The sequence below is a fragment of the Nerophis lumbriciformis genome, linkage group LG24, assembly GCF_033978685.3.
Source record: "Nerophis lumbriciformis linkage group LG24, RoL_Nlum_v2.1, whole genome shotgun sequence".
NCBI lineage: Eukaryota > Metazoa > Chordata > Actinopteri > Syngnathiformes > Syngnathidae > Nerophis > Nerophis lumbriciformis.
In genome coordinates this window covers 20,290,001-20,317,277 of record NC_084571.2, presented here as the reverse complement: position 1 = coordinate 20,317,277, position 27,277 = coordinate 20,290,001, and the positions used below count along the sequence as shown (strand labels likewise).

Genomic DNA, 27,277 nt, shown 5'->3' with positions numbered 1-27,277 from the left:
TTCGCAAGTATAAAAACAATTTTCTTCGATTAATATAACGATTCACAAATATAAAAACAATGTTCTTTAATTTTAAAAAAATATTCGCAAGTATAAAAACTATTTTCTACAAGTAAAAAAAATTATTTGCAAGTTTAAAACACATTTTCTGCAAGAAAAAAATATTCTCAAGTATAAAAACAATTTTCTTCAATTAAAAACATATTTGCAAGTATAAAACAATGTTTTTCAATTAAAAGTATAAAAACACATTTCTACAAGTAAAATAAAAATATTTGCAAGTTTTAAAACAGTTTTCTACTAGTAAAAAAAACATTTGCTAATGTAAAACTAATTTTGTACAAGAAAAAAAAATATTCTAAAATATAAAAACCATTTTCTTCAATTAAAAACATATTTGCTAGTATAAAACAATGTTCTTCGATTAAAGAAAACGTTTCAAAAGTATTAAAACAATTTTCTGCCCAAAAAAATATTCGCAAATATAAAAACAATTTTCTGCAAGCCAAAAAAATTAGTCGCAAGTTTAGAAACAATGTTCTTCAAATAAAAAAAATTTTTTTTTATGTCCATCCATCCATCCATCTTCTTCCGCTTATCCGAGGTGAGGTCGCGGGGGCAGCAGCCTAAGCAGGGAAGCCCAGACTTCCCTCTCCCCAGCCACTTCGTCCAGCTCCTCCCGGGGGATCCCGAGGCGTTCCCAGGCCAGCCGGGAGAGATAGTCTTCCCAACGTGCCCTGGGTCTTCCCCGTGGCCTCCTACCGGTCGGACGTGCCCTCAACACCTCCCTAGGGAGGCGTTCGGGTGGCATCCTGACCAGATGCCCGAAACACCTCATCTGGCTCCTCTCGATGTGGAGCATAAAAACATATATTTTTATGTATAAAAACAAATTTCTACATGTAAAATAAAAATATTTGCAAGTTTTAAAACAATTTTCTACTAGTAAAATAAACGATTTGCAAGTATAAAACAAATTTTCTGCAAGAAAAGAAATATTCTCAAGTATAAAAACAATTTTCTGCCCAAAAAAATATTTGCAAGTGTAAAAACAATTTTCTGCAAGCAAAAAATATGAGTCGCAAGTTTAAAAACAATGTTCTTCAATTAAAAAAAAAAGATTTGTAAGTATAAAAACACATTTCTACAAATAAAATAAAAATATTTGAAAGTTTAAAAAAAACATTTCTACTGGTAAAAAAACCAACAAATTTGCAAGTATAAAACCAATTTTCTACAAGAAAAAAAAAAATTCTAAAGTATAAAAATAATTTCCTCAATTGAAAAAAAATATTTGCAAGTATACAAAATATTTTCTTCAATTAAACAAATGTAAAAACAACGTTCTTCGATTAAAACAACCATTTTAAAGTATAAAGCAAATGTCTACAAGTAAAATAAAAATATTCGCACAAAAAAAATATTCGCAAGTATAAAAACAATGTTCTTCGATTAAAAGAACGTTTCGCAAGTATAAAAACAATTATCTGCAAATAAAAAAACGAGTCGCAATGTTCTTCAATCAAAAAAATTATAATAACACATTTCTACAAAAAAATAAAAGTATTCGCAAGTATAACAACTAGTAAAAAGTAAAGTAAAAAAAACATTCTGCAAGTTAAAAACAAAATTTCTGCAAGAAAAAAAATATTCTCAAGTATAGAAACAATGTTCTTCGATTAAAAAAAACGTTTCAGAAGTATTTAAACAATTTTCTGCAAAAAAAAAATTCGCAAGTATAAAAACTACTTTCTTCAATTGAAAAAAATTATTTGCAAGTATAAAAAATATTTTTTTCAATCAACAAAATATTCACAAGTATAACAACAATGTTCTCGCCGACGCAAAAACGCCAGAAAAAAAAACACACTCAGCAAGTTTCCGTCACGTCATTGTTGTGAGGATTTTGAGAGCACAATACTATTACATCCCCAGTCCTTTTCTTAGAGTGTTTACCTTGAGTCCTGGTGGTCCTGGTAGGCCTAGGTCACCTGCAGGACCCATGTCGCCCTTTATCAAGCACAGGCAGGAAGGACAGATAAGGAAAACCTGCATAAATAGCAAGTTAATTAGCTTAAGAGCCACTTACAAGTAGACCGGAGACTCCACATGGCCCAGGAGCACCAAGGTCACCCTTAAGAGAGGGCATGCAAATGAGTTAGACCCACAGAGACCAAGTTAATCCAGTTCATTTCAGTTTGGAGCACGCTGACTCAGCACTTGGTACTCTGGACACAGAGACTCAGACCACGGTCATGTGAGATGAGAGTGCTAGCTACCGAGCTAAAAGTCCGGACTATCAACCCGATAGCCAGCACTGCTCTTGAGGTTGTCAGGGAGTGAGGTCTACTAAGGTACACATAGCCCAGCCAGACTGGCTGGCCTCCATTATGATAGCACGTTTGGACTGCACGTGCAAACTGCCACAGTTACGCACAAATGCCCTGTGATGCTGTAACACTGTATATTCCCCCTTTGTGGGATGATTAAAGTATTATTTTACCAATATATATGACACAGAGGTGTATAGATAGCTGCTAAATACACTTTAAAAAAAGTTAGCATGCTAATGTTACCATGCCCAAATGCTAACTTCCGCATGCGTCAAGTACCAAAATCTATGACTCAGAGGTGTACAATATATCTGTTAAATTAACAAAAATAAAAGCTAGCATACTAATATTAGCAAAATGCTAACTTTAGCATGCTCAAATGCTAACTTCAGCATGCTGAAATGCTAACTTCAGCATGCATCAAGTACCAAAATGAATGACTCGGAGGTGTGTAACTGCTAAATTTGCTAAAAGTAAAGGTTGCATGCTAATGTTAGTATGTTGAAATGCTAACTTCAGTATGCGTCAGGTACCGCAATTTATGACTCGGAATTGTATACTTGCAAAAATTGCTAGAAATGCTAGCATTTGTCAAGTACAAAAATCTATGACTCGGAGGTGTATATCTGCTAAATTAACTCTAAAAAATCTAGCATACTAATGTTAGCATCTTGAAATGCTAACTTTAGCATGCTGAAATGCTATCTTCAGCATGCTGAAATGCTAACTTCAGCATGCGTCAAGTACCAACATCTATGACTTGGAGGTGTGTAACTGCTAAATTTACTAAAACAAAAGCTTGCATGCTAATGTTAGCATGTTGAAATGCTAACTTCAGCATCCATCAGGTACCAAAATATATGACTCAGAATTGTATATCTGCAAAATTAGCAAAAAAAAGCTAGCTCGCGTCAAGTACCAAAATCTATGACTCAGAGGTGTATATCTGCTAAATTAACTAAAAAAAAAGCTAGCATGCTAATGTTAGCATCTTGAAATGCTAACTTTAGCATGCTGAAATGCTAACTTTAGCATGCTGAAATGCTAACTTAAGCATGCTGAAATGCTAACTTTAGCATGCGTCAAGTACCAAGATATATGACTCAGCATTGTATATTTGCAAAATTTGCCACAAACGCTTGAATGCGTCAAGTACCAAATTCTATGACTCGATGGTGTGTATGTGATGGGACACAAGTAGGGGATTTTTGTTTTTGTTTTTTTTGTTTCATTGCCATGCATGTGGGCTTCACGGTGGCAGAGGGGTTAGTGCATCTGCCTCACAATACGAAGGTCCTGAGTAGTCTTGGGTTCAATCCCGGGCTCGGGATCTTTCTGTGTGGAGTTTGCATGTTCTCCCCGTGACTGCGTGGGTTCCCTCCGGGTACTCCGGCTTCCTCCCACTTCCAAAGACATGCACCTGGGGATAAGTTGATTGGCAACACTAAATTGTCCCTAGTGTGTGGATGTGAGTGTGAATGTTGTCTGTCTATGTGTGTTGGCCCTGCGATGAGGTGGCGACTTGTCCAGGGTGTACCCCGCCTTCCGCCCGATTGTAGCTGAGATAGGCTCCAGCGCCCCCCCGCGACCCCAAAGGGAATAAGCGGTAGAAAATGGATGGATGGATGGATGCCATGCATGTCTTATAGTGTTTTATTGCTGTGGATTTTAATTGCATGTTTTTACATTTTAGAATTTGATTGTATTTTTAATTGCATGTTTTTACTCCTTGTGGACTTTGCTGGTATTTTAAGACGTTGCCCCTTTTTAGCTTGTTGCCCCTAACAACCAAAGTGCCCAATCAAACGACACCTGAAGTTAGACGCACCTGTGGAGCATTAGGATTGCACCCATTTAAAAGAGAACAGGCAGGACCGACGAGGAGGGAAGCGACAGCAGAGCGATCGGGGAAGAATCGACAGGCTTTGCCTAGAGCGGCCGGGTGGACGCACGCACGCAGGCTGGGAAGGAACCCCCGGACTACACAGCAGACCCCGCAGGCTACCGGAGCGAACCCCAAGAAGCCCACAACACGCAGGGGCAGAGGAAACTCTGCCTCCGAAGTAAGTGACGTGTGTTGTGGATCTGTGGGGGCAACCAACTGCCTTGGGCTGTGGGCTTGCGGGCTCGTGCGTTGTACGCTGGCTGTGTGGTTCTGTGGACAGGGGGCGATTGGGACCCAGAGACCTGCGGCGACCCCCGGGAGCAACCAAGAGGCGGAGCGAGTCGGGACGGGTACGGCCACGTAGGTCCCGCGAGTGACCGGCGACTGGCGTGGAGAGTGGGCGTACCCAATACTTTGACGCGGAACTACAGCAGGGGCAGGGGAAACCCTGCCTAGCGTGTAAGTGTGGCGTCAGCTCGGAGAGCGTATGCGTAGTTTTAGAAGATTTTATCCCCGTGGCCTGCCTCCGTTTAAATTCTGTGTGCAGGAGGACGCCGTGGAAGTGGGTGGAGCCAGGACGCTGACCCACTACGCCTGTCGCGGCTGTACCCTCACCATAATATTGGGTACCAATTGGTATTTTTAGTATTGACAACTGGACGGTTTAATGCAGGGGTCACCAACCTTTTTGAAACCAAGAGCTACTTCTTGGGTACTGATTAATGCGAAGGGCTACCAGTTTCCATCCATCCATTTTCTATCGCTTATTCCCTTTGGGGTCGCGGGGGGCGCTGGAGCCTATCTCAGCTACAATCGGGCGGAAGGCGGGGTACACCCTGGACAAGTCGCAACCTCATCGCAGGGGCTACCAGTTTGATACACGCTTAAATAAATTGCCAGAAATAGCCAATTTGCTCAATTTACCTTTAACTCTATGTTATTATTAATAATTAATGATATTTATGTTTGTGGAAACACTGATCTTAATGATTTCTCACAATAAATATATATATATATAGAAACAGATAAATATCAATATGCAACACTTTATTTGTATATTTTCTCTAAGTGCACATTTTTCAAATTGAACATTTTCAAATGATCACCTCTAAGACAGTCTTGTGAAATCACAATATCCCATTTTAACTAGCTAGCCACTAACATTTTTTTAACAAATCATGAATTACTTTGCACCATGTTTGTACAAATAATAACTCATGTAAAATACAAAAGTCAACTCTCAAATTTTTAAATAAATCATGTCACACTTTGAACTGGACACCAAATCTGTTATCTGTTTCTTTGTCAGTTAGTGAAGACCAAGTCTTTAAAATATTTTCTTGGATTTTCAAATTCTATTTGAGTTTTGTCTCTCTTAGAATTAAAAATGTCGAGCAAAGCGAGACCAGCTTGCTAGTAAATAAATAACATTTTAAAAATAGAGGTAAGTGCTTCTATTTGAGCTATTTTTAGAACAGGCCAGCGGGCTACTCATCTGGTCCTTACGGGCTACCTGCTGCCCGCGGGCACCACGTTGGTGACCCCTGGTTTAATGTGTATTGTAATAAAGTGCGAACAAGCATAATCATCTTCCCTTATTTTGGACAGCTGCTCTCACTACATTGGGTTCTTAATATTTATATTTGTTTTAAGCAACATTTTTTATTAGATTTCAATATTCCACCACTCGGGTCCATTACATGTATCTGCAAAATTTACTAAAAGAAAATCTAGCATGCTAATGTTAGTGTGTTGAAATGCTAACTTCGGCATGCGTCAGGTACAAAAATATATGACTCGCCATTGTATATCTGCAAAATGAACTATAAATGCTAGCATGCGAATGTTAGCATGCATCAAGTACTGAGTCTGAGGTGTATAACTGCAAAATTGGCAAAAAAAATGCTAACATGTATCAAGTAACGACATATTTGCCGCGGAGGTTTATACCAGCAAAAATGCTAGCATGCTAATATTAGCCGCACAACAACCAATACGGTACTTTGAGTACTATTACAGTACTGTGTGTACTCTTGACCTATTGTTCCGCCTCACACATGACTACTTACAGGGTCGCCGTCCGGGCCAGGAGGTCCTCTCTCTCCAAAGTCTCCAGGAAAGCCCTGAGCAGACGACACAGTTGTTACGTAAGTAGAGAGGAACTGACTGGATTATTTTCCATTCTTATTGTCTGTTTTGTTCACTCCAGTGTGATGTAGTTTGTCAAGTTTTAGGAAGTTTGCAAATGAAATCTCAGCAGATCCCATTTGACTCGCTTGGTTCTCTGGAAGACTGGTGAGATGTTCCAATAGTGTGCACTTTACCACCAGAGCGGGCCCATGTGGTGGAATTAAGCTGCTTGGCCTACAAAATGCTTACTGCAGCTTTTTTTCGCCGGTGCTGCGGACACCATGATGAAGGTAGAACAAAAGACCCGAGGACGCGCGCCAAGGTCAGCCAGCATCTTGGGTAAAGACCTAACAGACTTAAGTTCATTTCATTTAAAAAGAAATCTGATGTGGAACATTTGGCTGATCAATAGCAGTAATTGGTGCAACATGAAGCCCACAGGAAGTGTGGAAAATGTTTCCTCTTTCTAGAAATGCCAACAAATGTCTGAGTTTGATCAGCAACACATGCTGGGCCAGACTTTGTCTCATGAGAGGAGTCTAAGAAACCTTAACCCAGGAGTGTCGTTGTAATAGTGAATATACAAACTACAACACCAGTGACGTCGGCACGTTGTGTAAATGGTAAATAAAAAGAGAATACAATGATTTGCAAATCCTTTTCAACGTATATTCAATTGAATAGACTGCAATGACAAGATATTTAACGTTCACACTGGAAAACTTTATTTTTTGCAAATATTAGCTCATTTGGAATTTGATGCCTGCAATGTTTCAAAAAAGTTGGCACAAGTGGCAAAAAAGACTGAGAAAGTTGAGGAATGCTCATCAAAGACTTATTTGGAACATCCCACAGGTGAACAGGCTAATTGGGAACAGGTGGGTGCCATGATTGGGTATAAAAGGAGCTTCCATGAAATGCTCGGTCATTCACAAACAAGGATGGGGCAAGGGTCACCACTTTGTCAACAAATGCCTGAGCAAATTGTTTAAGAACAACATTTCTCAACCAGCTATTGCAAGGAATTTAGGGATTTCACCATCTACGCTCCGTAATATCATCAAAAGGTTCAGAGAATCTGGAGAAATCACAGCACGTAAGTGATGATATTACGGACCTTGGATCCCTCAGGCGGTACTGCATCAAAATGCAACATCAGTGTGTAAAGGATATCACCACATGGGCTTAGGAACACTTCAGAAAACCACTGTCAGTAACTACAGTTGGTCGCTACATTTGTAAGTGCAAGTTAAAACTCTACTATGCAAAGCCAAAGCCATTTATCAACAACACCCAGAAACGCTTCGGTGGGCCCGAGCTTATCTAAGATAGACTGATGCAAAGTGGAAAAGTGTTCTGTGCTCTGACGAGTCCACATTTCAAATCGTTTTTGGAAACTGTGGACCAAAGAGGAAAAGAACCATCCGGATTGTTATAGGCGCAAAGTGTAAAAGGCAGCATCTGTGATGGTATGGGGGTGTATTAGTGCCCAAGACATGGGTAACTTACACATCTGTGAAGGCACCATTAATGCTGAAAAGTACATACAGCTTTTGGAGCAACATATGTTGCCATCCAAGCAACGCTATCATGGATGCCCCTGCTTATTTCAGCAAGACAATGCCAAGCCACGTGTTACAACAGCGTGGCTTCATAGTAAAAGAGTGTGGGTACTAGACTGGCCTGCCTGTAGTCCAGACCTGTCTCCCATTGAAAATGTGTGGTGCAATATGAAGCCTAAAATAGCAGAAGGGAGACTGTTGAACAACTTAAGCTGTACATCAAGCAAGAATGGGAAATAATTCCACTTAAAAAATGTGTCTCCTCAGTTCCCAAACCTTTACTGAGTGTTGTTAAAAGGAAAGGCCATGTAACACAGTGGTAAAATGCCTGTTACAACTTTTTTGAAACACGTTGCAGGCATCAAATCCCAAATGAGCCAATATTAGCAAAAAATAACAAAGTTTCTCAGTGTGAACATTAAATATCTTGTCTTTGCAGTCTATTCAATTGAATATAAGTTGAAAAGGATTTGCAAATCATTTTATTCTCTTTTTATTTACCATTTACACCAGGGGCGCCGCTAGGGATTTTGGGCCCCATGAAAAGAATCTTTACAGGGCCCCCAACACAGTGTCATTATTTTTTCTGTATTTTAATTTCATCATTAGGGGCCTCTCTGGGCCCCCCTCCATCATGAGCCCCTAGAATCCGTCTCCTTTACCCCCCCTTTTTGGCGCCCCTGATTTACACAACGTGACAACTTCACTGGTTGTGGGTTTTGTAACAATACATGTGAATATGACTTGATACATATACATTTAACACTTAGCTGACGATAACTGTTTACTGTATTTCAGTAGTCAGTCTTTGCCATTAAGTTGAAAGTGTTATCTTTTGTTAGGTCCTACAACGTGTTTGTACTGTAAGTGTTGATTGTAACGCGTTTGGAGGTGTTGACATTGCCTTGTAAAATCGATAATGCTAATCCGTAGCATGTATATGGCATATCTAATGTAAATTAGCATGGAGTTAGTGCGTTGTGAAAAGTGGAGCCTGACTTCTAAAAGCTTTTTAACAGGCAGCATCAAAATAAAGTACCATTTTAATGATACGTGAAAAAGTACCCAATACTACTGACAGAATTTGTTCGGTACCTATAAAAATACCTAGTTCAGTATTCAATGTAAAAAGCAGAGCCTGACTTATAAAAGCTTTCTAACAGGCAAAAAAAGTATCAAAATAAAGTACCATCTGATTTTACGTAAATCGGTGCCCGGTACTACTGACAAAATTCGGTCGGTACCTATAAAAGTACTGAGCTCAGTATTCAATGTAAATTAGCATCGAGCTAGTGCATTTTGAAATGTGGAGCCTGACATCAACAAGCTTTCTAATAGGCAAAAAAACTATCAAAATAAACTACCATTTGATTTCACGTAAATCGGTACCCAATACTACTGACAGAATATGGTTGGTACATATAAAAGTACCGAATTCAGTATCGAACGTAAAATAGCATCGAGCTAGTGCATTTTTAAAAGCGGGGCCTGACTTGTAAAAGTTTTCTAACAGGCAAGAAAAATATCAAAATCAAGTACCAATTTAATTATACGTGAATTGGTACCCAATACTACTGACAGAATTTGGTTGGTACCTATAAAAGTATCGAATTCAGTATCCAAGGTAAATTAGCATCGAGCTAATGCATTTTTAAAAGCGGGGCCTGACTTGTAAAAGTTTTCTAACAGGCAAGAAAAATATCAAAATCGAGTACCAATTTAATTATACGTGAATTGGTACCCAATACTACTGACAGAAGATGGTCGGCAACTATAAAAGTACCGAAATTTGGTATTAAATGTAAATTAGCATAAAGCTAGTGCATTTTGAAAAGTGGAGCCTGACATCCTATAGCTTTCTAACAAGCAACAAAAGTATAAAAATAAAGTACCATTTTAATTATACGTGAATCGGTACCCGGTACTACTGACAGAATTTGGTTGGTATCTATAAAAGTACAAAATTCGGTATCCAAGGTAACTTAGCATCGAGCTAGGACATTTTTAAAAGTAGAGCCTGACTTCGAAAAACTTTTTAACAGGCAATAAAAGTATGAAGATAGGGTACCGTTTGATTTCACGTAAATCGGTACCAAATACTACTGACGGACTATAGTTGGTACCTGTAAAAGTATCAAATTCTGTATCAAAGCTAAATTAGCATTGAGCTAGTGCATTTTGAAAAGTAGAGCCTGATATCTAAAAGCTTTCTAACAGGCAACAAAAGTATCAAAATAAAGTACCATTTGTTTTTACGTGAATTTGTACCTGGTACTACTGACAGAATACAGTTGGTCCCTATAAAAGTCAAAGTTAAAGTACCAATGATAGTCACAAACACACTAGGTGTGGTGAAATGTGTCCTCTGCATTTGACCCATCCCCTTGTTCACCCCCTGAGAGGTGAGGGGAGCAGTGAGCAGTGGCGGTGGCCACGCCCGGGAATAATTTTTGGTGATTTAACCCCCAATTCCAACCCTTGATGCTGAGTGCCGAGCAGGGAGGTAATGGGTCACATTTTTATAGTCTTTGGTATGACTCGGCCGAAATCTGTACCCATCCACGATGGGATATTACATTTTAAAAGATATGCATTTGCATGAAGTATATTTATTGTTATTTTGTCAAAATGGAAAGAAAGATACATTTATTGATGCCAGGCCATATAAAATGAAGTGGCGGGCTGGATCAGGCACCTGAGCGGTAAGCAGTCAGGTATTAACAGCTAGGAATGGAGCATTCTGTCCCACAAATTTGCATCTTGTGTGCAGGCCTTACGGATCTGCTGACTCGGAGAAAAAAAAATGACGTAAGGTGAGTGAGCTCACTTTCCTGCAACATGAGAAATGACTTTGTCATGACGAGGCTTCCATGAACGTGTACTTTTGGCCGCCGAAAACGTACAACATCGGCCGCACCCCCGGGACGTATCAGATTGACACCAGCGGTTTTGAGCAGTATCAGGATTTTCCGTGTAGAAGCCGTGGCCAATGGAAACTGACTCTTGGGGCGCCATGGTCCACAGTGTGGCTGGCAGAGCGGTGTGGAGCCAAAGCCGCAGCTGACACTTGATATTAGCCAAACATGCACATGAAAAACAAGCATGGGGTCTTGTGTTTCCTGAAGTGTCTTCAAACTGAACTGAAGATGTTTTTTAGATGAACAAATAACATGCAGTTTAATAATACCATTGGAATAAAAACATGAAATTCTCCCTTGGTGAATGTCATGCTGATTATGTTATTATTCTTCCTGCTTTTATTAAAATGAGGGTGCACTGATGAGGATGAAACACTTTAGTGAGGAAAAGGGTGTTGAGAAAAAACTTTACCGGCCTACCCATCTCGCCCTTCTTCCCATGAACGCCGGGAACTCCCTGGCAGAAGAAAAAAAAGTGATGCGTTAATGTTTTAAAAATCCCTCAAAGACATGATCCGCTGCCTGCGGCTGCCATGTCTTTGGTTTTGAGTTGAGCATTTTTCTTGACTTGTTTTTGTTTGGGATGTCTGGAATCCGTCCCTTAAGGAGGGGGTACTGTCATGACCCGTTGCCCGGATCATGTCTTTGGTTTTGAGTTTTGTATTATTCTTACAAAAATCAAAACCAAAGACATGATGCAAGCAATAGATCATGACATATCAATTTTTATTTGAATTTTAAAAAAAATGTTTAAACATTTTTATCTTAACTACGAATGGTTACCTCGTTGTGATGCATTAATGTTTTAAAAATCCCTCACGTTGAATATTCTCATGAATATTCTGGTCAGTCCTTCCAGGATTTTGCAAACCTTTTTTGTGATTATCGCGACCGGGATTTTTTTTCAAAATTTTTTTTTATTTCAATACTATAGAATCAACTTGCGATTTTAGGAATTGAGCTATGCTTTATGTGTTCCTTCACCTCAAAAAGTACAGGACTGCAATAAAATTGGAAAAAGACAAACATTGTATTGATGTTTTACTCGTTTCATACCAAACGTAGATGTAAAAGCACACACTCTGAGGTCATTGTGAAACTACTCTTTTAGTGCTAATAATAGTGATCAATAATTATTATTGCCTCCTGTGTGGTGCTTGCTCGTCCACAAGTTGCAGACATTCTCCTTGTATATTTTACACTTGAAGTGTTTAAACACAACTAGTTATGTGCGTATCGATGCTGAAATATCTATACTGCCGATACAGATATTTATGTTTTAATTCGATCCTCAAATCAATATATCGATACTTTTGATACTTTAGTTCAGGGGTGTCCAAACATTTTCCACCAAGGGCCGCATACTGAAAAGTCAAAGTATGCGAGGACCATTGTCATGATCCGTTGCCCAGATCATGTCTTTGGTTTTGAGTTTTGTATTATTATCCATTGCCTGCATCATGTCTTTGGTTTTGACTTTTGTAAGAATAATACAAAACTCAAAACCAAAGACATGATCCGGGCAACGGCTCATGACAGTACCCCCTCCTCAAGGGATGGATTCCAGACATCCCAAACAAAACCAAGTCAAGAAAAATACAAAACTCAAAACCAAAGACATGATTCGGGCAACGGATCATGACAGTACCCCCTCCTTAAGGGACGGATACCAGACGTCCCATATTCAAATTTTTGTTGCAGTCCTGTGTTTTTTTAGGTGAAGGAACACATAAATCATTGATCAATTCGTAAAATTGCAAGTAGATTCTATAGTATCGAGAAAAAAAAACATTCTGAAAAAAAATCCCGGTCGTGATAATCACAAATAAGGCTTGCAAATTCCTGGAGGGACTGACTAGAAAAAGAACACACTCCGAGGTCATTGTCAAACTACTCTTTTAATGCTAATAATAGTGATCAATTATTATAACCGCATCCTGTGTTGTGCTCGATCGTCCACAAGTTGCAGACATTCTCCTTGTATGTTTTACACTTGAAGTGTTTAAACACAACTAGTAATGTGCGTATCGATGCTGAAATATCTATACTGCCGATACAGATATTTATGTATTAATTTGATCCTCAAATCAATATATTGATACTTTTGACATGTTTTTATGAAAATTCTAGTCCGTCCCTCCAGGAATGTGCAATGTGTGATTATTGCGACTGGGATTTTTTTGAGAACGTTTTTGAGAACGTTTTTTTTTCATGATTCGGTACCTTGATCATGTCTTTTGTATTGAGTTTTGCATTTTTCTTGACTTGTTTTTGTTTGGGACATCTGGAATCTGTCCCTTTTAGGAGGGGGTACTGTCATGATCTGTTGCCTGATCATGTCTTTGGTTTTGAGTTTTGCATTTTCTTTACTTGTTTTTGTTTGGGATGTCTGAATCCGTCCCTTGAGGAGGGGGTACTGTCATGATCCGTTGCCCAGGTCATGTCTTTGGTTTTGAGTTTTGCATTTTCTTGACTTGTTTTTGTTTGTGATGTCTGGAATCCGTCCCTTAAGGAGGGGTACTGTCATGATCAAAACCAAAGACATGATGCAGCTAAGATAGGCTCCAGCACGCCCCACGACCCCAAAAGAGACAAGCGGTAGAACATTGATGGATGGATGATGCAGACAATGGATCATAACAGCCATATCAATTTTTATTTGGATTTAAAAACATTTTTTACATGAATTTAATTTGAGCTCCTTTATCTTAACTGTGAATGGTTACCTCAAAGGTGGCATTGTTTGTTATAAGGTCACTGATCAAATCAATGCTTATGCATTAAAAAGTTTGCTTCAAAATAAACCTCAAAATAAATTTACATAATATTTTTACCGAATTTTGAACAAATAAGTTAGGTACATTAAAGTAAAACATTTAAAAATGTTTATGAAATTCTGACGATAAAATGGCATTTGTGTGAAAATATTGGGGTCTATTTATGGTTGATTTAAAATATGTAAGAAAGTAATTAACTGTGATTAATCCAAATTCATAAGTCATTAATCTGATGAAAACAATTAATCATTTGACAGCACTAATAAATACGGTCAGGACTGCTGAATGTTTATATACTACATTAGCTAAGCGCTGTGGACAGGATCAGGAAGTAGGTCTGAGCTATATCCGGGAGGACGACAATTGTGTTGATTAATAAATAGTTGATATAATGTTAGACATTGTTGTGTGTGCTTGGTCTACACAAGACACAAGCATATGTTTTGATTAGACCAGCAGTGTCCAAAGAGAGGCCCGGGGGCCATTTGTGTCCCTTAACTAACTATCTAACGGCTTGCGGCACAATTGTTAGCATTCAATTATTAGCATGCTAGCTGTTTTGTTAAGTATGCAGTTATACACCTTAGCGTCAAATATTTCATTACTTGACAAATTATACCTGTTAGCATGCTAACGCTAGCTTTTTTTAAATCAAATTTTTGTTGGTATACACCTCAGTCATATTTTGGTACTTGATGCATGCTAACTTTACAATGCTAGCATTTTAAACACATTGTTTAGGTACACACTTGAGAGTAATATGTTTTGGTACTTGACACATTACAGTTACAGTAGTAATTTAGCATGTTAGCTTTTAAGCTAATTTTGTAAGTACACACCTCAGTCATATTTTTGGCACTTGGTGTGTGCTAACTTTATAATGCTAGCATTTTTCCCAAAAAAATCAGGTGTACTCATCTGAGTAATATATTTTGGTACTTGACACATGTTACAGTAACATTTTAGCATGTTAACTTTTTTAGCAAATTTTGTGGGTATACACCTCAGTCATATTTTGATACATGATGCATGCTAACTTTATAATGCTAGCATTTTGAAAAAAAAAAAAGTTAAGGCACACACCTCAGAGTACTATGATTTGGTACTTGACACATGTTATAGTAACATTTTGGGATGTTAGCTTTTTTTTTTAGCTAATTTTGTGAGTAAATATCTCAGTCATATTTTGATACATGATGCATGCTAATTTTATAATACTAGCATTTTTAAAAAAAATACAGGTGTACACCTGAGTAATATATTTTGGTACTTGACACGTTACAGTAATATTTTAGCATGTTAGCTTTTTTAGCTAATATCGTGGGTATACACCTCAGTCATATTTTGATACATGATGCATGCTAACTTTATAATGCTAGCATTTTGAAAAACAAAAATCAGGTGTACACCTCAGAGTAATATGTTTTGGTACTTGACACATGTTATAGTAACATTTTAGCATGTTATATTTTTTAGCAAATTTTGTGGGTACACACTTCACTCATAATTTGATACATGATGCATGCTAACTTTATAAAGCTACCAGTTTTCCCAAAAAAACAGGTGTACACCTGAGTAATACATTTTGGTACTTGACACATGTTACAGTAACATTTTAGCATGCTACCTTATTTAGCTCATTTTGTGGGTATACACCTTGTATACATCCATTCATTTTGTACCGCTTGTCTCTTTCGGGGTCGCGGGGGGTGCTGGAGCCTATATCAGCTGCATTCGGGCGGAAGGCGGTGTACACCCTGGACAAGTCGCCACCTCATATAAATGATGCATACTAACTTTATAATGCTAGCATTTTGAAAACAGATTTCAGGCACACACCTGAGAGTAATATGTTTTGGTACTTGACGCATGTTACAGTAATATGTTAGCATGTTAGCTTTTTTTTTTTTTTAGCTAATATCGTGGGTATACACCTCATATTTTGATACATGATGCATGCCAACTTTGTAATGCTAGCATTTTGGGAAAAAAAATTCAGGTGTACACCTGAGTAATATATTTTGGTACTTGACACATGTTACAGTAACAGTTAGCATTTTAGCTTTCCTTTTAGCTAATTTAACAGGCATTCATCTCAGTGGTATATATTTTGGTATTTCACTAATGCTAATTGTGAACATGTTAACATTGTACTGTTAGCATGTTTCTTTTTTCAGCTCATATTTTTGGTTCCTTGACGCTTTCTAGCCAGCGTGCTAGCCGTTAGCGTTTCAGTTCGGCTTCAGCTCTTCAGCATTCACACAAAGTCTCTCCCGAAATTGCATTTTCTAGGAAAAAAATCTACACATTGTACAGGTTTTGAAGGTGAAAACGAACCGAATGGCCGCCGCATCTTTTGATTCATCAGTCTGTGGCCCTCGGTGGAGACGGTTTGCAAATTCGACAGGCGAAAATGACAATGATTACCCACAATGCAGGTAAGTTGTGATTGGTTGAGTTTGCATGAACGATGTAAGCCCTTTTCCAGTGACACTTACTCTCTCTCCATCAGGACCAGGAAGACCAGAGAGCCCAGGCAGGCCAATGTGGCCCTAAAGAGATCAGAGGAGTAAAAGAAGGATGAAGAAGCCGACAATGACAAGTAAGAAGATGTTTCAAAGTCTTCACAGAGGCACATGTGGTTGTTAAAATTGGAGCTGGGCCTTGAGGCCAGTGTATATGCCCATGGACTGCATGGTGCTGGCTTCCACGATGTAGTCCAAGGGCACATACTCTCGCATCAGGGATCTCGGAGGACCTCACTGTCCAACCTGCTTATGGAGAAAGAAACATTAACAAAGATGAACGGACATCACCCAAAATTGGACTTCAAATGGTCAAGTGATTATTTCAGTTGATTCGGTCATATTTTGATACATGATGCATGCTAACTTTATAATACTAGCATTTTTTTTTTAAATTCAGGTGTACACCTCTGAGTAATATATTTTGGTACTTGACACATGTTACAGTAACATTTTAGCATGTTAGCTTTTTTAGCTAATTTTGTAAGAACACACCTCAGTCATATTTTTGGCACTTGGTGTGTGCTAACTTAATAATGCTAGCATTTAAAAAAAAAAAAAAAAAAATCAGGTGTACGCCTGCGTAATATGATTTGGTACTTGACACATTTTACAGTAACATTTTAGCATGTTAACTTTTTTAGCTAATTTTGTGGGTAAATATCTCAGTCATATTTTGATACATGATGCATGCTAACTTTATAATGCTAGTTTTTTTCTAAAAAAATTCAGGTGTACACACCTAAGTAATATATTTTGGTACTGGACACATGTTACAGTAACATTTTAGCATGCTAGCTTTTTTAGCTAATTTTGTGGGTACACACTCATATTTTGATACATGATGCATGCTAACTTTACAGTATAATGCTAGTATTTTTCTAAAAAAAAATTCAGGTGTACACCTCTGAGTAATATATTCTGGTACTTGACACATGTTACAGCATGTTTGGCATGTTAGCTTTTTTAGCTAATTTTGTGGGTACACACTTCACTCATAATTTGATACATTATGCATGCTAACTTTATAATGCTAGCATTTTGAAAAAAAAAGTTAAGGCACACACCTCAGAGTAATATGATTTGGTACTTGATACATGTTACAGTAACATTTTGGCATGTTATCTTTTTTTAGCTAATTTCGTGGGTAAATATCTCAGTCATATTTTGATACATGATGCATGCTAACTTTATAATGCTAGTATTTTTCTAACAAAATCAGGTGTAGACCTCTGAGTAATATATTTTGGTACTTGACACATGTTACAGTAACATTTTGGCATGTTAGCTTTTTTAGCTAATTTTGTGGGTAAATATCTTAGTCAGATTTTGATACATGATGCATGCTGACTTTATAATGCTAATATTTTTCAAAAAAAATTCAGGTGTATACCTGAGTAATATATTTTGGTACTTGACACATGTTACAGTAACATTTTAGCATGTTAGCTTTTTTAGCTAATTTTGTGGGTACACACTTCACTCATATTTTGATACATGATGCATGCTAACTTTATAATGCTAGTATTTTTCTAAAACAAATTCAGGTGTACACCTCTGATTAATATGATTTGATACATTTTACAGTAACATTTTGGCATGTTAGCTTTTTTAGCTAATTTTGTGGGTAAATATCTCAGTCATATTTTGATACATGATGCACGCTAACTTTACAATGCTAGTGTTTTTCTAAAAAAAATTCAGGTGTACACCTCTGAGTAATATATTTTGGTACTTGACACATGTTACAGTAACATTTTAGCATGTTAGCTTTTTTAGCTAATTTTGTGGGTACACACTTCACTCTGATTAATATGATTTGATACATTTTACAGTAACATTTTGGCATGTTAGCTTTTTTAGCTAATTTTGTGGGTAAATATCTCAGTCATATTTTGATACATGATGCATGCTAACTTTATAATACTAGTATTTTTCTAAAAAAAAAAATTCAGGTGTACACCTGAGTAATATGATTTGGTACTTGACACATGTTACAGTAACATTTTGGCATATTAGCTTTTTAGCTAATTTTGTGGGTAAATATCTCAGTCATATTTTGATACATGATGCATGCTAACTTTATGTTGATAGATAAAGACATAAGACACATGTATGCATGTCACCTCCAGTCCTTTTGGCCCTGGTTTGCCTACAGGTCCGGGGAAACCCTGAATGTGACACATAAGTTGTGTGTTAGCAAGTGAGATCAAATACAGCCTAGCTGAACTTAAAATGCATGCCTGTAGACAACCACAAAACATCCTACTGACATCTTTAAAAAATAATCCTAAGCATTGTAATAGAGCAATGCATTGTGGGTCTTGTGGGCCTGGGAATAGCTTATTTACACAGCCAGATGCAAGACTTTGTGTGTAAGTTGTGTTGTTTTCTTTAACAAGTTCAAAACTTGGTGCGGACATGCGGTATCATGAACTGTTGTGGCTTCAGGGGGAAAAAAAGGATTTAGTGAGATTTTTCTCATTTCCAGCGTGAAAGCAAAGCCAAGGAAGTCGGATTAGCCTGGATAGCAGCCGTGAGACCATCAAACAGGACTTTTAACGCCATCACCCGGTACATGTTGGCGTGTTCACGACATTTTTACACTGCTGAGTTTGAAACAAAGCATGTTTTATTCAGTTTCAAACGTAGCATTTAGTAGGATGTTAGCATAAGCCAAGCTCGCTGCAGGGTACAAACAACTTTGGAAATAAGCATGTTGTCCGTTTACCTTAGGGTTGTACAGTATACGGGTACTTGTTTAGTATCACTGTACTAATGAATCAAAAACGGTACTATACTCTGTTTGAAAAGTACCTGTTCCCGGGCATGACGGCGCGTCGTGACATTGCTGGTTTTACAAGCAGAGGAGCATGTTCGGCAGTGCACAAACACGGAGTACTTACAAGCAGACACAGTGTGTTGACAGAAAAGGGAGAATGGACGCATTTTGGTGTAAAAAGTAAAGATAAAGGTGAAGTTATAACACTGAAACACCCTCAGGAAGAGGTGCTTTAAGACATGGCTAGCTAGGTAGCAGCTAACATCCATCTGCAGTCGGCAGTGTTTTTGCTACTTCTAAATCACTAATCCTGGCCTCCATGGCGACAAATAAAGTAAGTTTCTTACATGTATCATTATCACTGGAGGACGAGGAGTAGCTAAACATGCTTCACTACACACCCTAGGAGGATACAATAGCTCACCGGCATCACCGATAACAAAAGCAAACGCTTCTGAATGTAAACAAATGCCATGAGTAGATCTACACCTGACATCCACTGTAATGATATCAAGTACAAGAGCGTATCTAGTTGATACTACTATGATTACATCGATATTTTTTAGCATCACAAAATCTTTTTTCCTTTTTTAAAAATTGGTATTATGTTTATAAAGTCAGTAAATACGTCCCTGGACACATGAGGACTTTGAATATGGCCAATGTATGATCCTGTAACTACTTGGTATCGGATCGATACCTAAATGTGTGGTATCATCCAAAACTAATGTAAAGTATCAAAGAAGAGAAGAATAAGTGATTATTACATTTTAACAGAAGTGTAGATAGAACATGTTAAAACAGAAAATAAGCAGCTATTAACAGTAAATTAGGAAGTTGATTAATAACACATATTTACAGTTTGACCCTCATTATGTAGACAAAATAATAGGTAGATAAATGACACAATATGTTCCTGCATACGTCAGCGGACTAATTAGGAGTCTTTGTTTGTTTACTTACTACTAAAAGACAAGTTGTCTAGGATGTTCACTATTTTATTTAAGGACTAAATTACAATAATAAACATATGTTTCATGTACCCTATGATTTTTTGTTCAAATAAAGACAATAATGACATTTTTTGCGGTCCCCTTTATTTAGGAAAGTATCGAAATACATTTTGGTACCGGTACCAACATATTGGTATTGGGACAACACTACTTCAGTCTAAACGCAATGTGACCTAGAAGCTACTTTTTTCGTCAGTTTTGGGCAAACTATGATGGATATTTCATCACAACATCCAGTTTTGGTTTGTATTTAAGACCACCCAATTTTCGGTCCATCACTTGTCAGTAGTGATGGACCCTGCCTGCGAGAGGCAATGATGAGAGATATAGCAGATTAGTCTCGCTTAACAAGTGGCTGGCTAGCTTTTGTAGACAACAGGGACTAACGTTTATTGATAATTGGCCCTCTTTCTGGGGCAAACCAGGCTTGCTGATGAGAGACAGCCTTCACCCTAACCAGGAAGGCGCCATCATCCGACTAGCACATAGATTTCTGTTTGAGTCACACTTGACTAACTCCACTAGAGCAAACCCGGTCACAAGTAATTACAGAGTCTGCTAGTCCGGGTGAGGAGTCAGTTAAGCTAGAACTAGCCAGCGCCAGGCTGGATAATCCCTGCACACATAGCAATTCTCTTAGAATAATACACAACTAACATAATGTTTTTTCTGCAGTGACTGTGTCAGAGGTGGACATGCATTCTACTGAGGTGGTAAATTATGATGCGTTCAGTTTATCGCAGCACCAAGCAAACAAGCTGAAAATTCCCGTCATATCAATTCCTAGATATGGTCGAACTTATTTAAAGTGCACTACGTATAATAAACGCAACATTGTTAATATTGCTACTACTGGATAATTTCAACAAAAACTCGTCAAAGCAGCCCACTACCTATAATATGGGCTTTTTAAACATAAGATCATTATCTCCCAAAACGTTATTAGTTAATGAGGTCATTAGAGACAACAATCTTAATGTCATTTGTCTCAGCAAAATCTGGCTCAAACCAGACGATTTTTTTGCGCTGAATGAGGCATCTCCTCCTAACTATACGAATGCACATATTGCCCGTTCTCTTAAAAGGGGTACAATGAAAAAAAAAAAAAAAAAAAAAAAAAGGGGTACAATGAAAACTTGAACCCTACTCCTAACCTAAATAATGAATATAAATCGTTTGAGGTGCTTACTATGAGATCTGTCACACCGCTGCCTCTCTACCTGGCTGTTATCTACCGCCCCCCAGGGCCCTAATCGGACTTTATCAGTGAATTCTCAGAGTTCGTTGCTGATCTAGTGACGCACGCCGACAATATAATCATAATCATAAAACGATTCTGATAATGGGGGACTTTAATATCCATATGAATACCCCATCGGACCCTCCGTGCGTGGCACTCCAGACTATAATTGATAGCTGTGGTCTTACATAAATAATAAATGAACCCACGCTTCGGAACGGTTATACGATAGATTTAGTGCTGGTCAGGGGTGTCACCACCTCCAAAGTTATGATACTCCCGTATACTAAAGTAATGTCCAATCATTACCTTATAAAATTCAATGTTCTGACTCATTGTCACCAAGCTAATAATAATAATAACTGCTTTAGCAGCTGCAACATTGATGCTGCCACAATGATGACTCTTGCTGGCCTACTGCCTTCGGTAATGGCACCATTCCCAAATTATGTGGGCTCTATTGATAACCTCACTAACAACTTCAACGACACCCTGCGCAAAACCATAGATAGTATAGCACCGCTAAAGCTAAAAAGGGCCCCTAAAAGGCGCACACCATGGTTTACAGAAGAAACTAGAGCTCATAAATTATCATGTAGAAAGCTGTAACGCAAATGGCGCGCGACTAAACTTAAGGTTTTCCATCAAGCATGGAGTGATAGTTTAATAACTTATAAACGCATGCTTACCTTAACTAAAGCTAAATATTACTCAAATCTCATCCGCCTCAACAAAAACGATCCTAAATATTTGTTTAGTACAGTAGCATCGCTAACCCAACAAGGAACTCCTCCCTGTAGCTCTATCCACTCGGCAGATGACTTTATGAATTTCTGTAATAAGAAAATTGAACTCATTAGAAAGGAGACTAAAGACAACGCATCCCAGCTACGACTGGGTTCTATTAACACAGATACGACTGTATATGGCTTTGTACCGAGGATGTCGTTGTGGCTTGTGCAGCCCTTTGAGACACTTGTGATTTAGGGCTATATAAATAAAGATTGATTGATTGATTGATTGATATAGGACGGATATTGCCCTCCAAAATAGTCTTTCTCTTTTTGATGAAATAACATTAGGGGAATTACTACGACGTGTAAGTGGGATAAAACAAACAACATGTTTACTTGACCCACTTCCTGGGAAACTTATCAAGGAGCTTTTTGTAGGTCCATCAGTGCTAAATATTATAAACTTATCACTTTCCTCTGGCACTGTTCCCCTAACATGTTATGTATCTTCATGTTATGTATCTTCATGTTACGAATCTACATGTTATGTATCTACATGTTATGTATCTACATGTTACGTATCTACATGTTATGTATCTACATGTTATGTATCTACATGTAACGTATCTACATGTTACGTATAGGCCTGCAACAACTAATCGATTAAATCGATTAAAATCAATTATAAAAATAGTTGGCGATTAATTTAGTCATCGATTCGTTGGATCTATGCTATGCGCATGCGCAGAGGCATTTTTTTATTTATTTATTTTTTTAAATAATTTTTAATTTTTTTAGTAAACTTTTATTTATAAACTGCAACATGTACAAACAGCTGAGAAACAATAATCAAAATAAGTATGGTGCCAGTATGATGTTTTTTTCAATAAAATACTGGAAAGGATAGAAATGTAGTTTGTCTCTTTTATCCGATTATTAATCGATTAATCGAAGTAATAATCGACAGATTAATCGATTGTCAAATGAATCGTTAGTTGCAGCCCTAGTTATGTATCTACATGTTACTTATCTACATTTTATATATCTACATGTTATATATCTACATGCTATGTATCTACATGTTATATATCTACATGTTACGTATCTACATGTTATGTATCTACATGTTATGTATACATTACCTGTCGATCTGACTGCTTGATGTTTAATTGCTTAGCTAAGTTTGAAGCAAAGGTGGTAACACTTTAATCATGCCACCTTTGGCGAGGCATGCTTTGTATTTTTCGTGGCTCTTCCAAAAAGCATCCTCTTTATCCATAGTTTTAAAGCCCAAATATCTCCATATTGTGCACCCTCTTTAATTATTAACCATTAGAATTGCCTTTATTTGCCAGTTTTCTTCTCCGCACATTTTTCTTGACATGTTACAGTAACATTATAGCATCTTAGCTTTTTTAGCTAATTTTGTGGTTATACACTTCAGTCATATTTTGATATATGATGCATGCTAACTTTATAATGCTAGCATTTTGAAAAAAAATTCAGGCACACACCTCTGAGTAATATGTTTTGGTACTTGACGCATGTTACAGTTACAGTTAGCATTTCAGCTTTTCTTTTAGCTAATTTAACAGGCATTCACCTAAATAGTATATATTTTGGTATGTCACTAATGCTAATTGTTAGCATGTTAGCATTATACTAGCAGCATTTTCCCTTTTTCAGCTCATTGTTTTGGTTCCTTGGCGCTATCTGGCCAGCGTGCTAACCGTTAGCATTTCAGTTCGGTTTCGGCTCTTCAGCATTCACACAAAATCTCTACCGAAATTGCATTTTCTAGTTCTTTGGAAAAACATCTATATATTGTACAGGTTTCGAAGGTGAAAACAACCAAAATGGGATGAAATCAATAAGATTATCTCCTTTTCAATAAGTTCAAAATGTTTATCAGGATTTTTCTTCTTTGTAAAAACGTGCTCAGTCATTCACAAAGAAAGATGGGGCGAGGGTCACCACTTTGTCAACAAATGCCTGAGCATGTTTAAGAACAACATTTCTCAACGAGCTATTGCAAGGAATTTAGGGATTTCACCATCTACGCTCCGTAATATCATCAAAAGGTTCAGAGAATCTGTAGAAATCACTGCACGTAAGCAGCAAGGCTGAAAACCAACATTGAATGCTCGTGACCTTTGATCCCTCAGGCAGTATTGCATAAAAAAAAAACGACATCAGTGTGTAAAGGATATCACCACACGGGAACACTTCAGAAAAACACTGTCAGTAACTACAGTTGGTCGCTACATCTGTAAGTGCAAGTTAAAACTCTATGTAAAGCCAAAGTCATTTATCAACAACACCCAGAAACGCTTCAGTGGGTGGGCCCGAGCTTATCTTCTTCCGATTTCATTTGTAAAAGTTAGGTTTTTTTAATGATGAAGAAAAAACGTATGTTGGACATGTCACGTCCGGTTTATGTGACGTCACGCTAACTCACTTCCTGTTGTCATATTGGAGTATCGATGAAAGATGGATTTATGACTAAAGAGACATTCAAAAGACTGGCTCATTATTATAAGTATTTTTTTTTTAATCTTTTTTTTTCTATCAAGGAAACAATCACTACTAAGATGTAGAGTCATTTAATTTACACAAATATTACTCTGAAATATTGGCTATAATTGTGTGACATGACTCGTTTGAATTTTCCCTCACCAAAAAAATGTGTACTGTTTAAAATAAAAATACACAAATAAGTAAGAATAAAATGCATAAATGGATAGAAAAAGTATCAATAAAACTACAATTAAAATTAGGTCATAATTGTGTGTGTGTGTGTATGCTTAAACTACTACCATTTAGAACACAAGTGTCAAACTCGAGGCCCCGGGGCCAGTTCTGGCTCGCCACATCATTTTATGTGGCCCGCGAAAGCCTGGATAAAATGGGTGTCAATAAGATACTTATTTGATTTTATTATTTTTTTACTAAATGCATTCGTTCTTTCAATTTTGACAAGGAGCTGTTTGCACTCTCCTTGCCCCCAGCGGACATTTCCGTGGAGCTACGGAAAAAGCGCCAGGGATGCCGTGCCGGCCGGCACAAAGATGAAGGAGCGGTGAAGAACAATTTCCCTTGTGGATCATTAAAGTTTGTCTAAGTCTAAAAACCAATAGTTAAATATCTGCTTGTCACCTTTATTTATGATTTAAAAGAAAGTTATACATAAAAAAAATATCTAATAATCAAATGCACATATAGGTTATTACCCGCATGCATAATGTAAATTAATTTTAAAAAAGAAATCGGCCATTACTGCGATGAATGGCCCATTTACCGTTAACATGCAAATGATAGCATGCTATTTTTTAAGCAATTTTTTTTAGCTAATTTTACACTTTTTATCTCTAATTCCCCAGCCACACACCTTAGTCATATAACTTAGTTTGTGACACTAACTAACTGTTAGCATGCTAACACGAGCTTGCTATCATGCTAAAATTAGCATGCTATCTTTTTAAGCTATTTTTTCAAATGTTTACCCCACAGTCATATAACTTGGTACGTGACGCTTGTTTGCTGTTGGTATGCGAGCAAGCTAACTTAAGCATGCTAACTTTTTCATCTAATTTTACACTTTTTTCTCTAATTTCACAGCAATACACCTTGCAGCCATATAACTTGGTATGTGAAACAAGCTAACTGTTAGCATGTTAACATTAGCATGCTGGCATGCTACCATTAAAGTGTGAGCTTTTGGAGCTAATTTTGCAACCGTTTAACCTAGTCATATAACTTATGTGACAGCTGTTAACTGTTAGTGTGCTAACACTGGCATGCTAGCAAGCTAACTTAAGCATACTAACTTTTTCATGTAATTTTACACTATTTTCTCTAATTCTGCAGCGATGTACCTTGCAGTCATATAACTTGGTATGTGAAACAAGCTAACTGTTAGCATTTTATTGTTAGCATGCTACCATTAAAGTGCAAGCTTTTGGAGCTAATTTTGCAACCGTTTAACCTACAATCATATAACTTTGTATGTGACAGCTGTTAACTGTTAGTGTGCTAACGTTAGCATGCTAGCAAGCTAACTGAAGCACGCTAACTTTTTCATCTATTTTCACACTTTTTTCTTTACTTTCCCAGCGATATACCTTGCAGCCATATAACTTGGTATGTAAAACAAGCTAACTGTTAGCATGTTGTATGTGACAGCTGTTAACTGTTAGTTTGCTAATGTTACCATGCTAGCAACCTAACTTAAGCATGCTAACTTTTTCCATCTAATTTTACACTTTGTTTTTTCTCTACTTCCACAGCCGTACACCTTACAGCCGTGTTGCTTGAAATGTGAGACATGCCAACTGTTAGCATGCCGTCGTTAGCACAAATGCTAAATGTTATTATTTTTCATATAAGCACGCTAACATTTTAGGCTAGCTGTGTAGTTCTTTATGTAGAAGTTACACCTAAAACTCACAGATTCAGACACTTTCCACCATCTTAAAAGTGTGGCGGCTTCTCGGCCAGAGGTCCATGGTACGGATAGCAGGCCCATCTAAAATTTCCGCGGGAATTTTCTAGTTTTAATTTAAAACGGTAATACTAACCGTGGGAAGTTTATCATTGTACTGTTTGTTGTTGTAGTCCTAATCTCAAGGAAGTATAGCTCCACATAAAATCTCACATCAGACTAACAACTATAAATCAAATGTGTCTCATTGGCAAACATTAAGAATCTTGAACATTTTTTGGGCCGGAGCTACATGTGCATAGAATTCTCAGACCCGACGTCAGTCAACGCATCGCAACGTAGTCGGAGCGCCTCCATTCCAGCCTGCAGATGCACAGATGCGGAGTCCTCATCCATCAGCACCTAGTGAGCAACCCGCCCGCAGGCGTCAGACTTCTGACATAATAAGTGCTCATCGAAAGCGAGTGGCAAGACCCGCGCGTGAACTGGCATATATCCTGAAACACCCAGACAGCATAAACAGTCAGGAAAAGGTCAAGCTTAGTTTAACCGGTGAAGAACCTTTCAACATCTTTAACTTCTGGCCCGGTCTGGACGGTCTGACCTATTGATCATTTTTCATTACTCACACCCCAGACTTCTTTTCTTTCTCAAAGCAAACAATGTTTTAATACTGATGCCTACCCTGTAGTGTAGTCCTGATACCAATATTTTAGCACCGGTACCAAAATGTATTTCGCTACTTTTCTAAATAAGGGGAACCACAAAAAATTTAATTATTGTGTTTATTGGAACAAAAAATATTAGGGTACATGAAACATATGTTTATTATTGTAATTTAGTCCTTAAATAAAATAGTGAACATACTAGACAACTTGTCTTTTAGTAGTAAGTAAACAAACAAAGACTCCTAATTAGTCTGCTGACGTATGCAGTA

General features: G+C 37.6%; 1 protein-coding gene across 3 annotated transcripts in view; it reads right to left on the bottom strand.

Annotated features, from left to right (window-relative positions):
• LOC133620351 (uncharacterized) overlaps positions 1 to 27,277 on the bottom strand; it is a 244,253-nt gene that overhangs the window by 108,535 nt on the left and 108,441 nt on the right. For all 3 annotated transcript variants that reach the window (XM_061981793.1, XM_061981792.1, XM_061981794.1), the window contains 6 exons: positions 18,257 to 18,301; positions 16,104 to 16,157; positions 11,241 to 11,285; positions 6,288 to 6,341; positions 2,090 to 2,134; positions 1,957 to 2,010 (listed from right to left, as the gene is read on the bottom strand). In XM_061981793.1, coding sequence (XP_061837777.1) covers positions 1,957 to 2,010; positions 2,090 to 2,134; positions 6,288 to 6,341; positions 11,241 to 11,285; positions 16,104 to 16,157; positions 18,257 to 18,301 — 297 coding nt within the window. The remainder of the gene's footprint in view (positions 1 to 1,956; positions 2,011 to 2,089; positions 2,135 to 6,287; positions 6,342 to 11,240; positions 11,286 to 16,103; positions 16,158 to 18,256; positions 18,302 to 27,277) is intronic.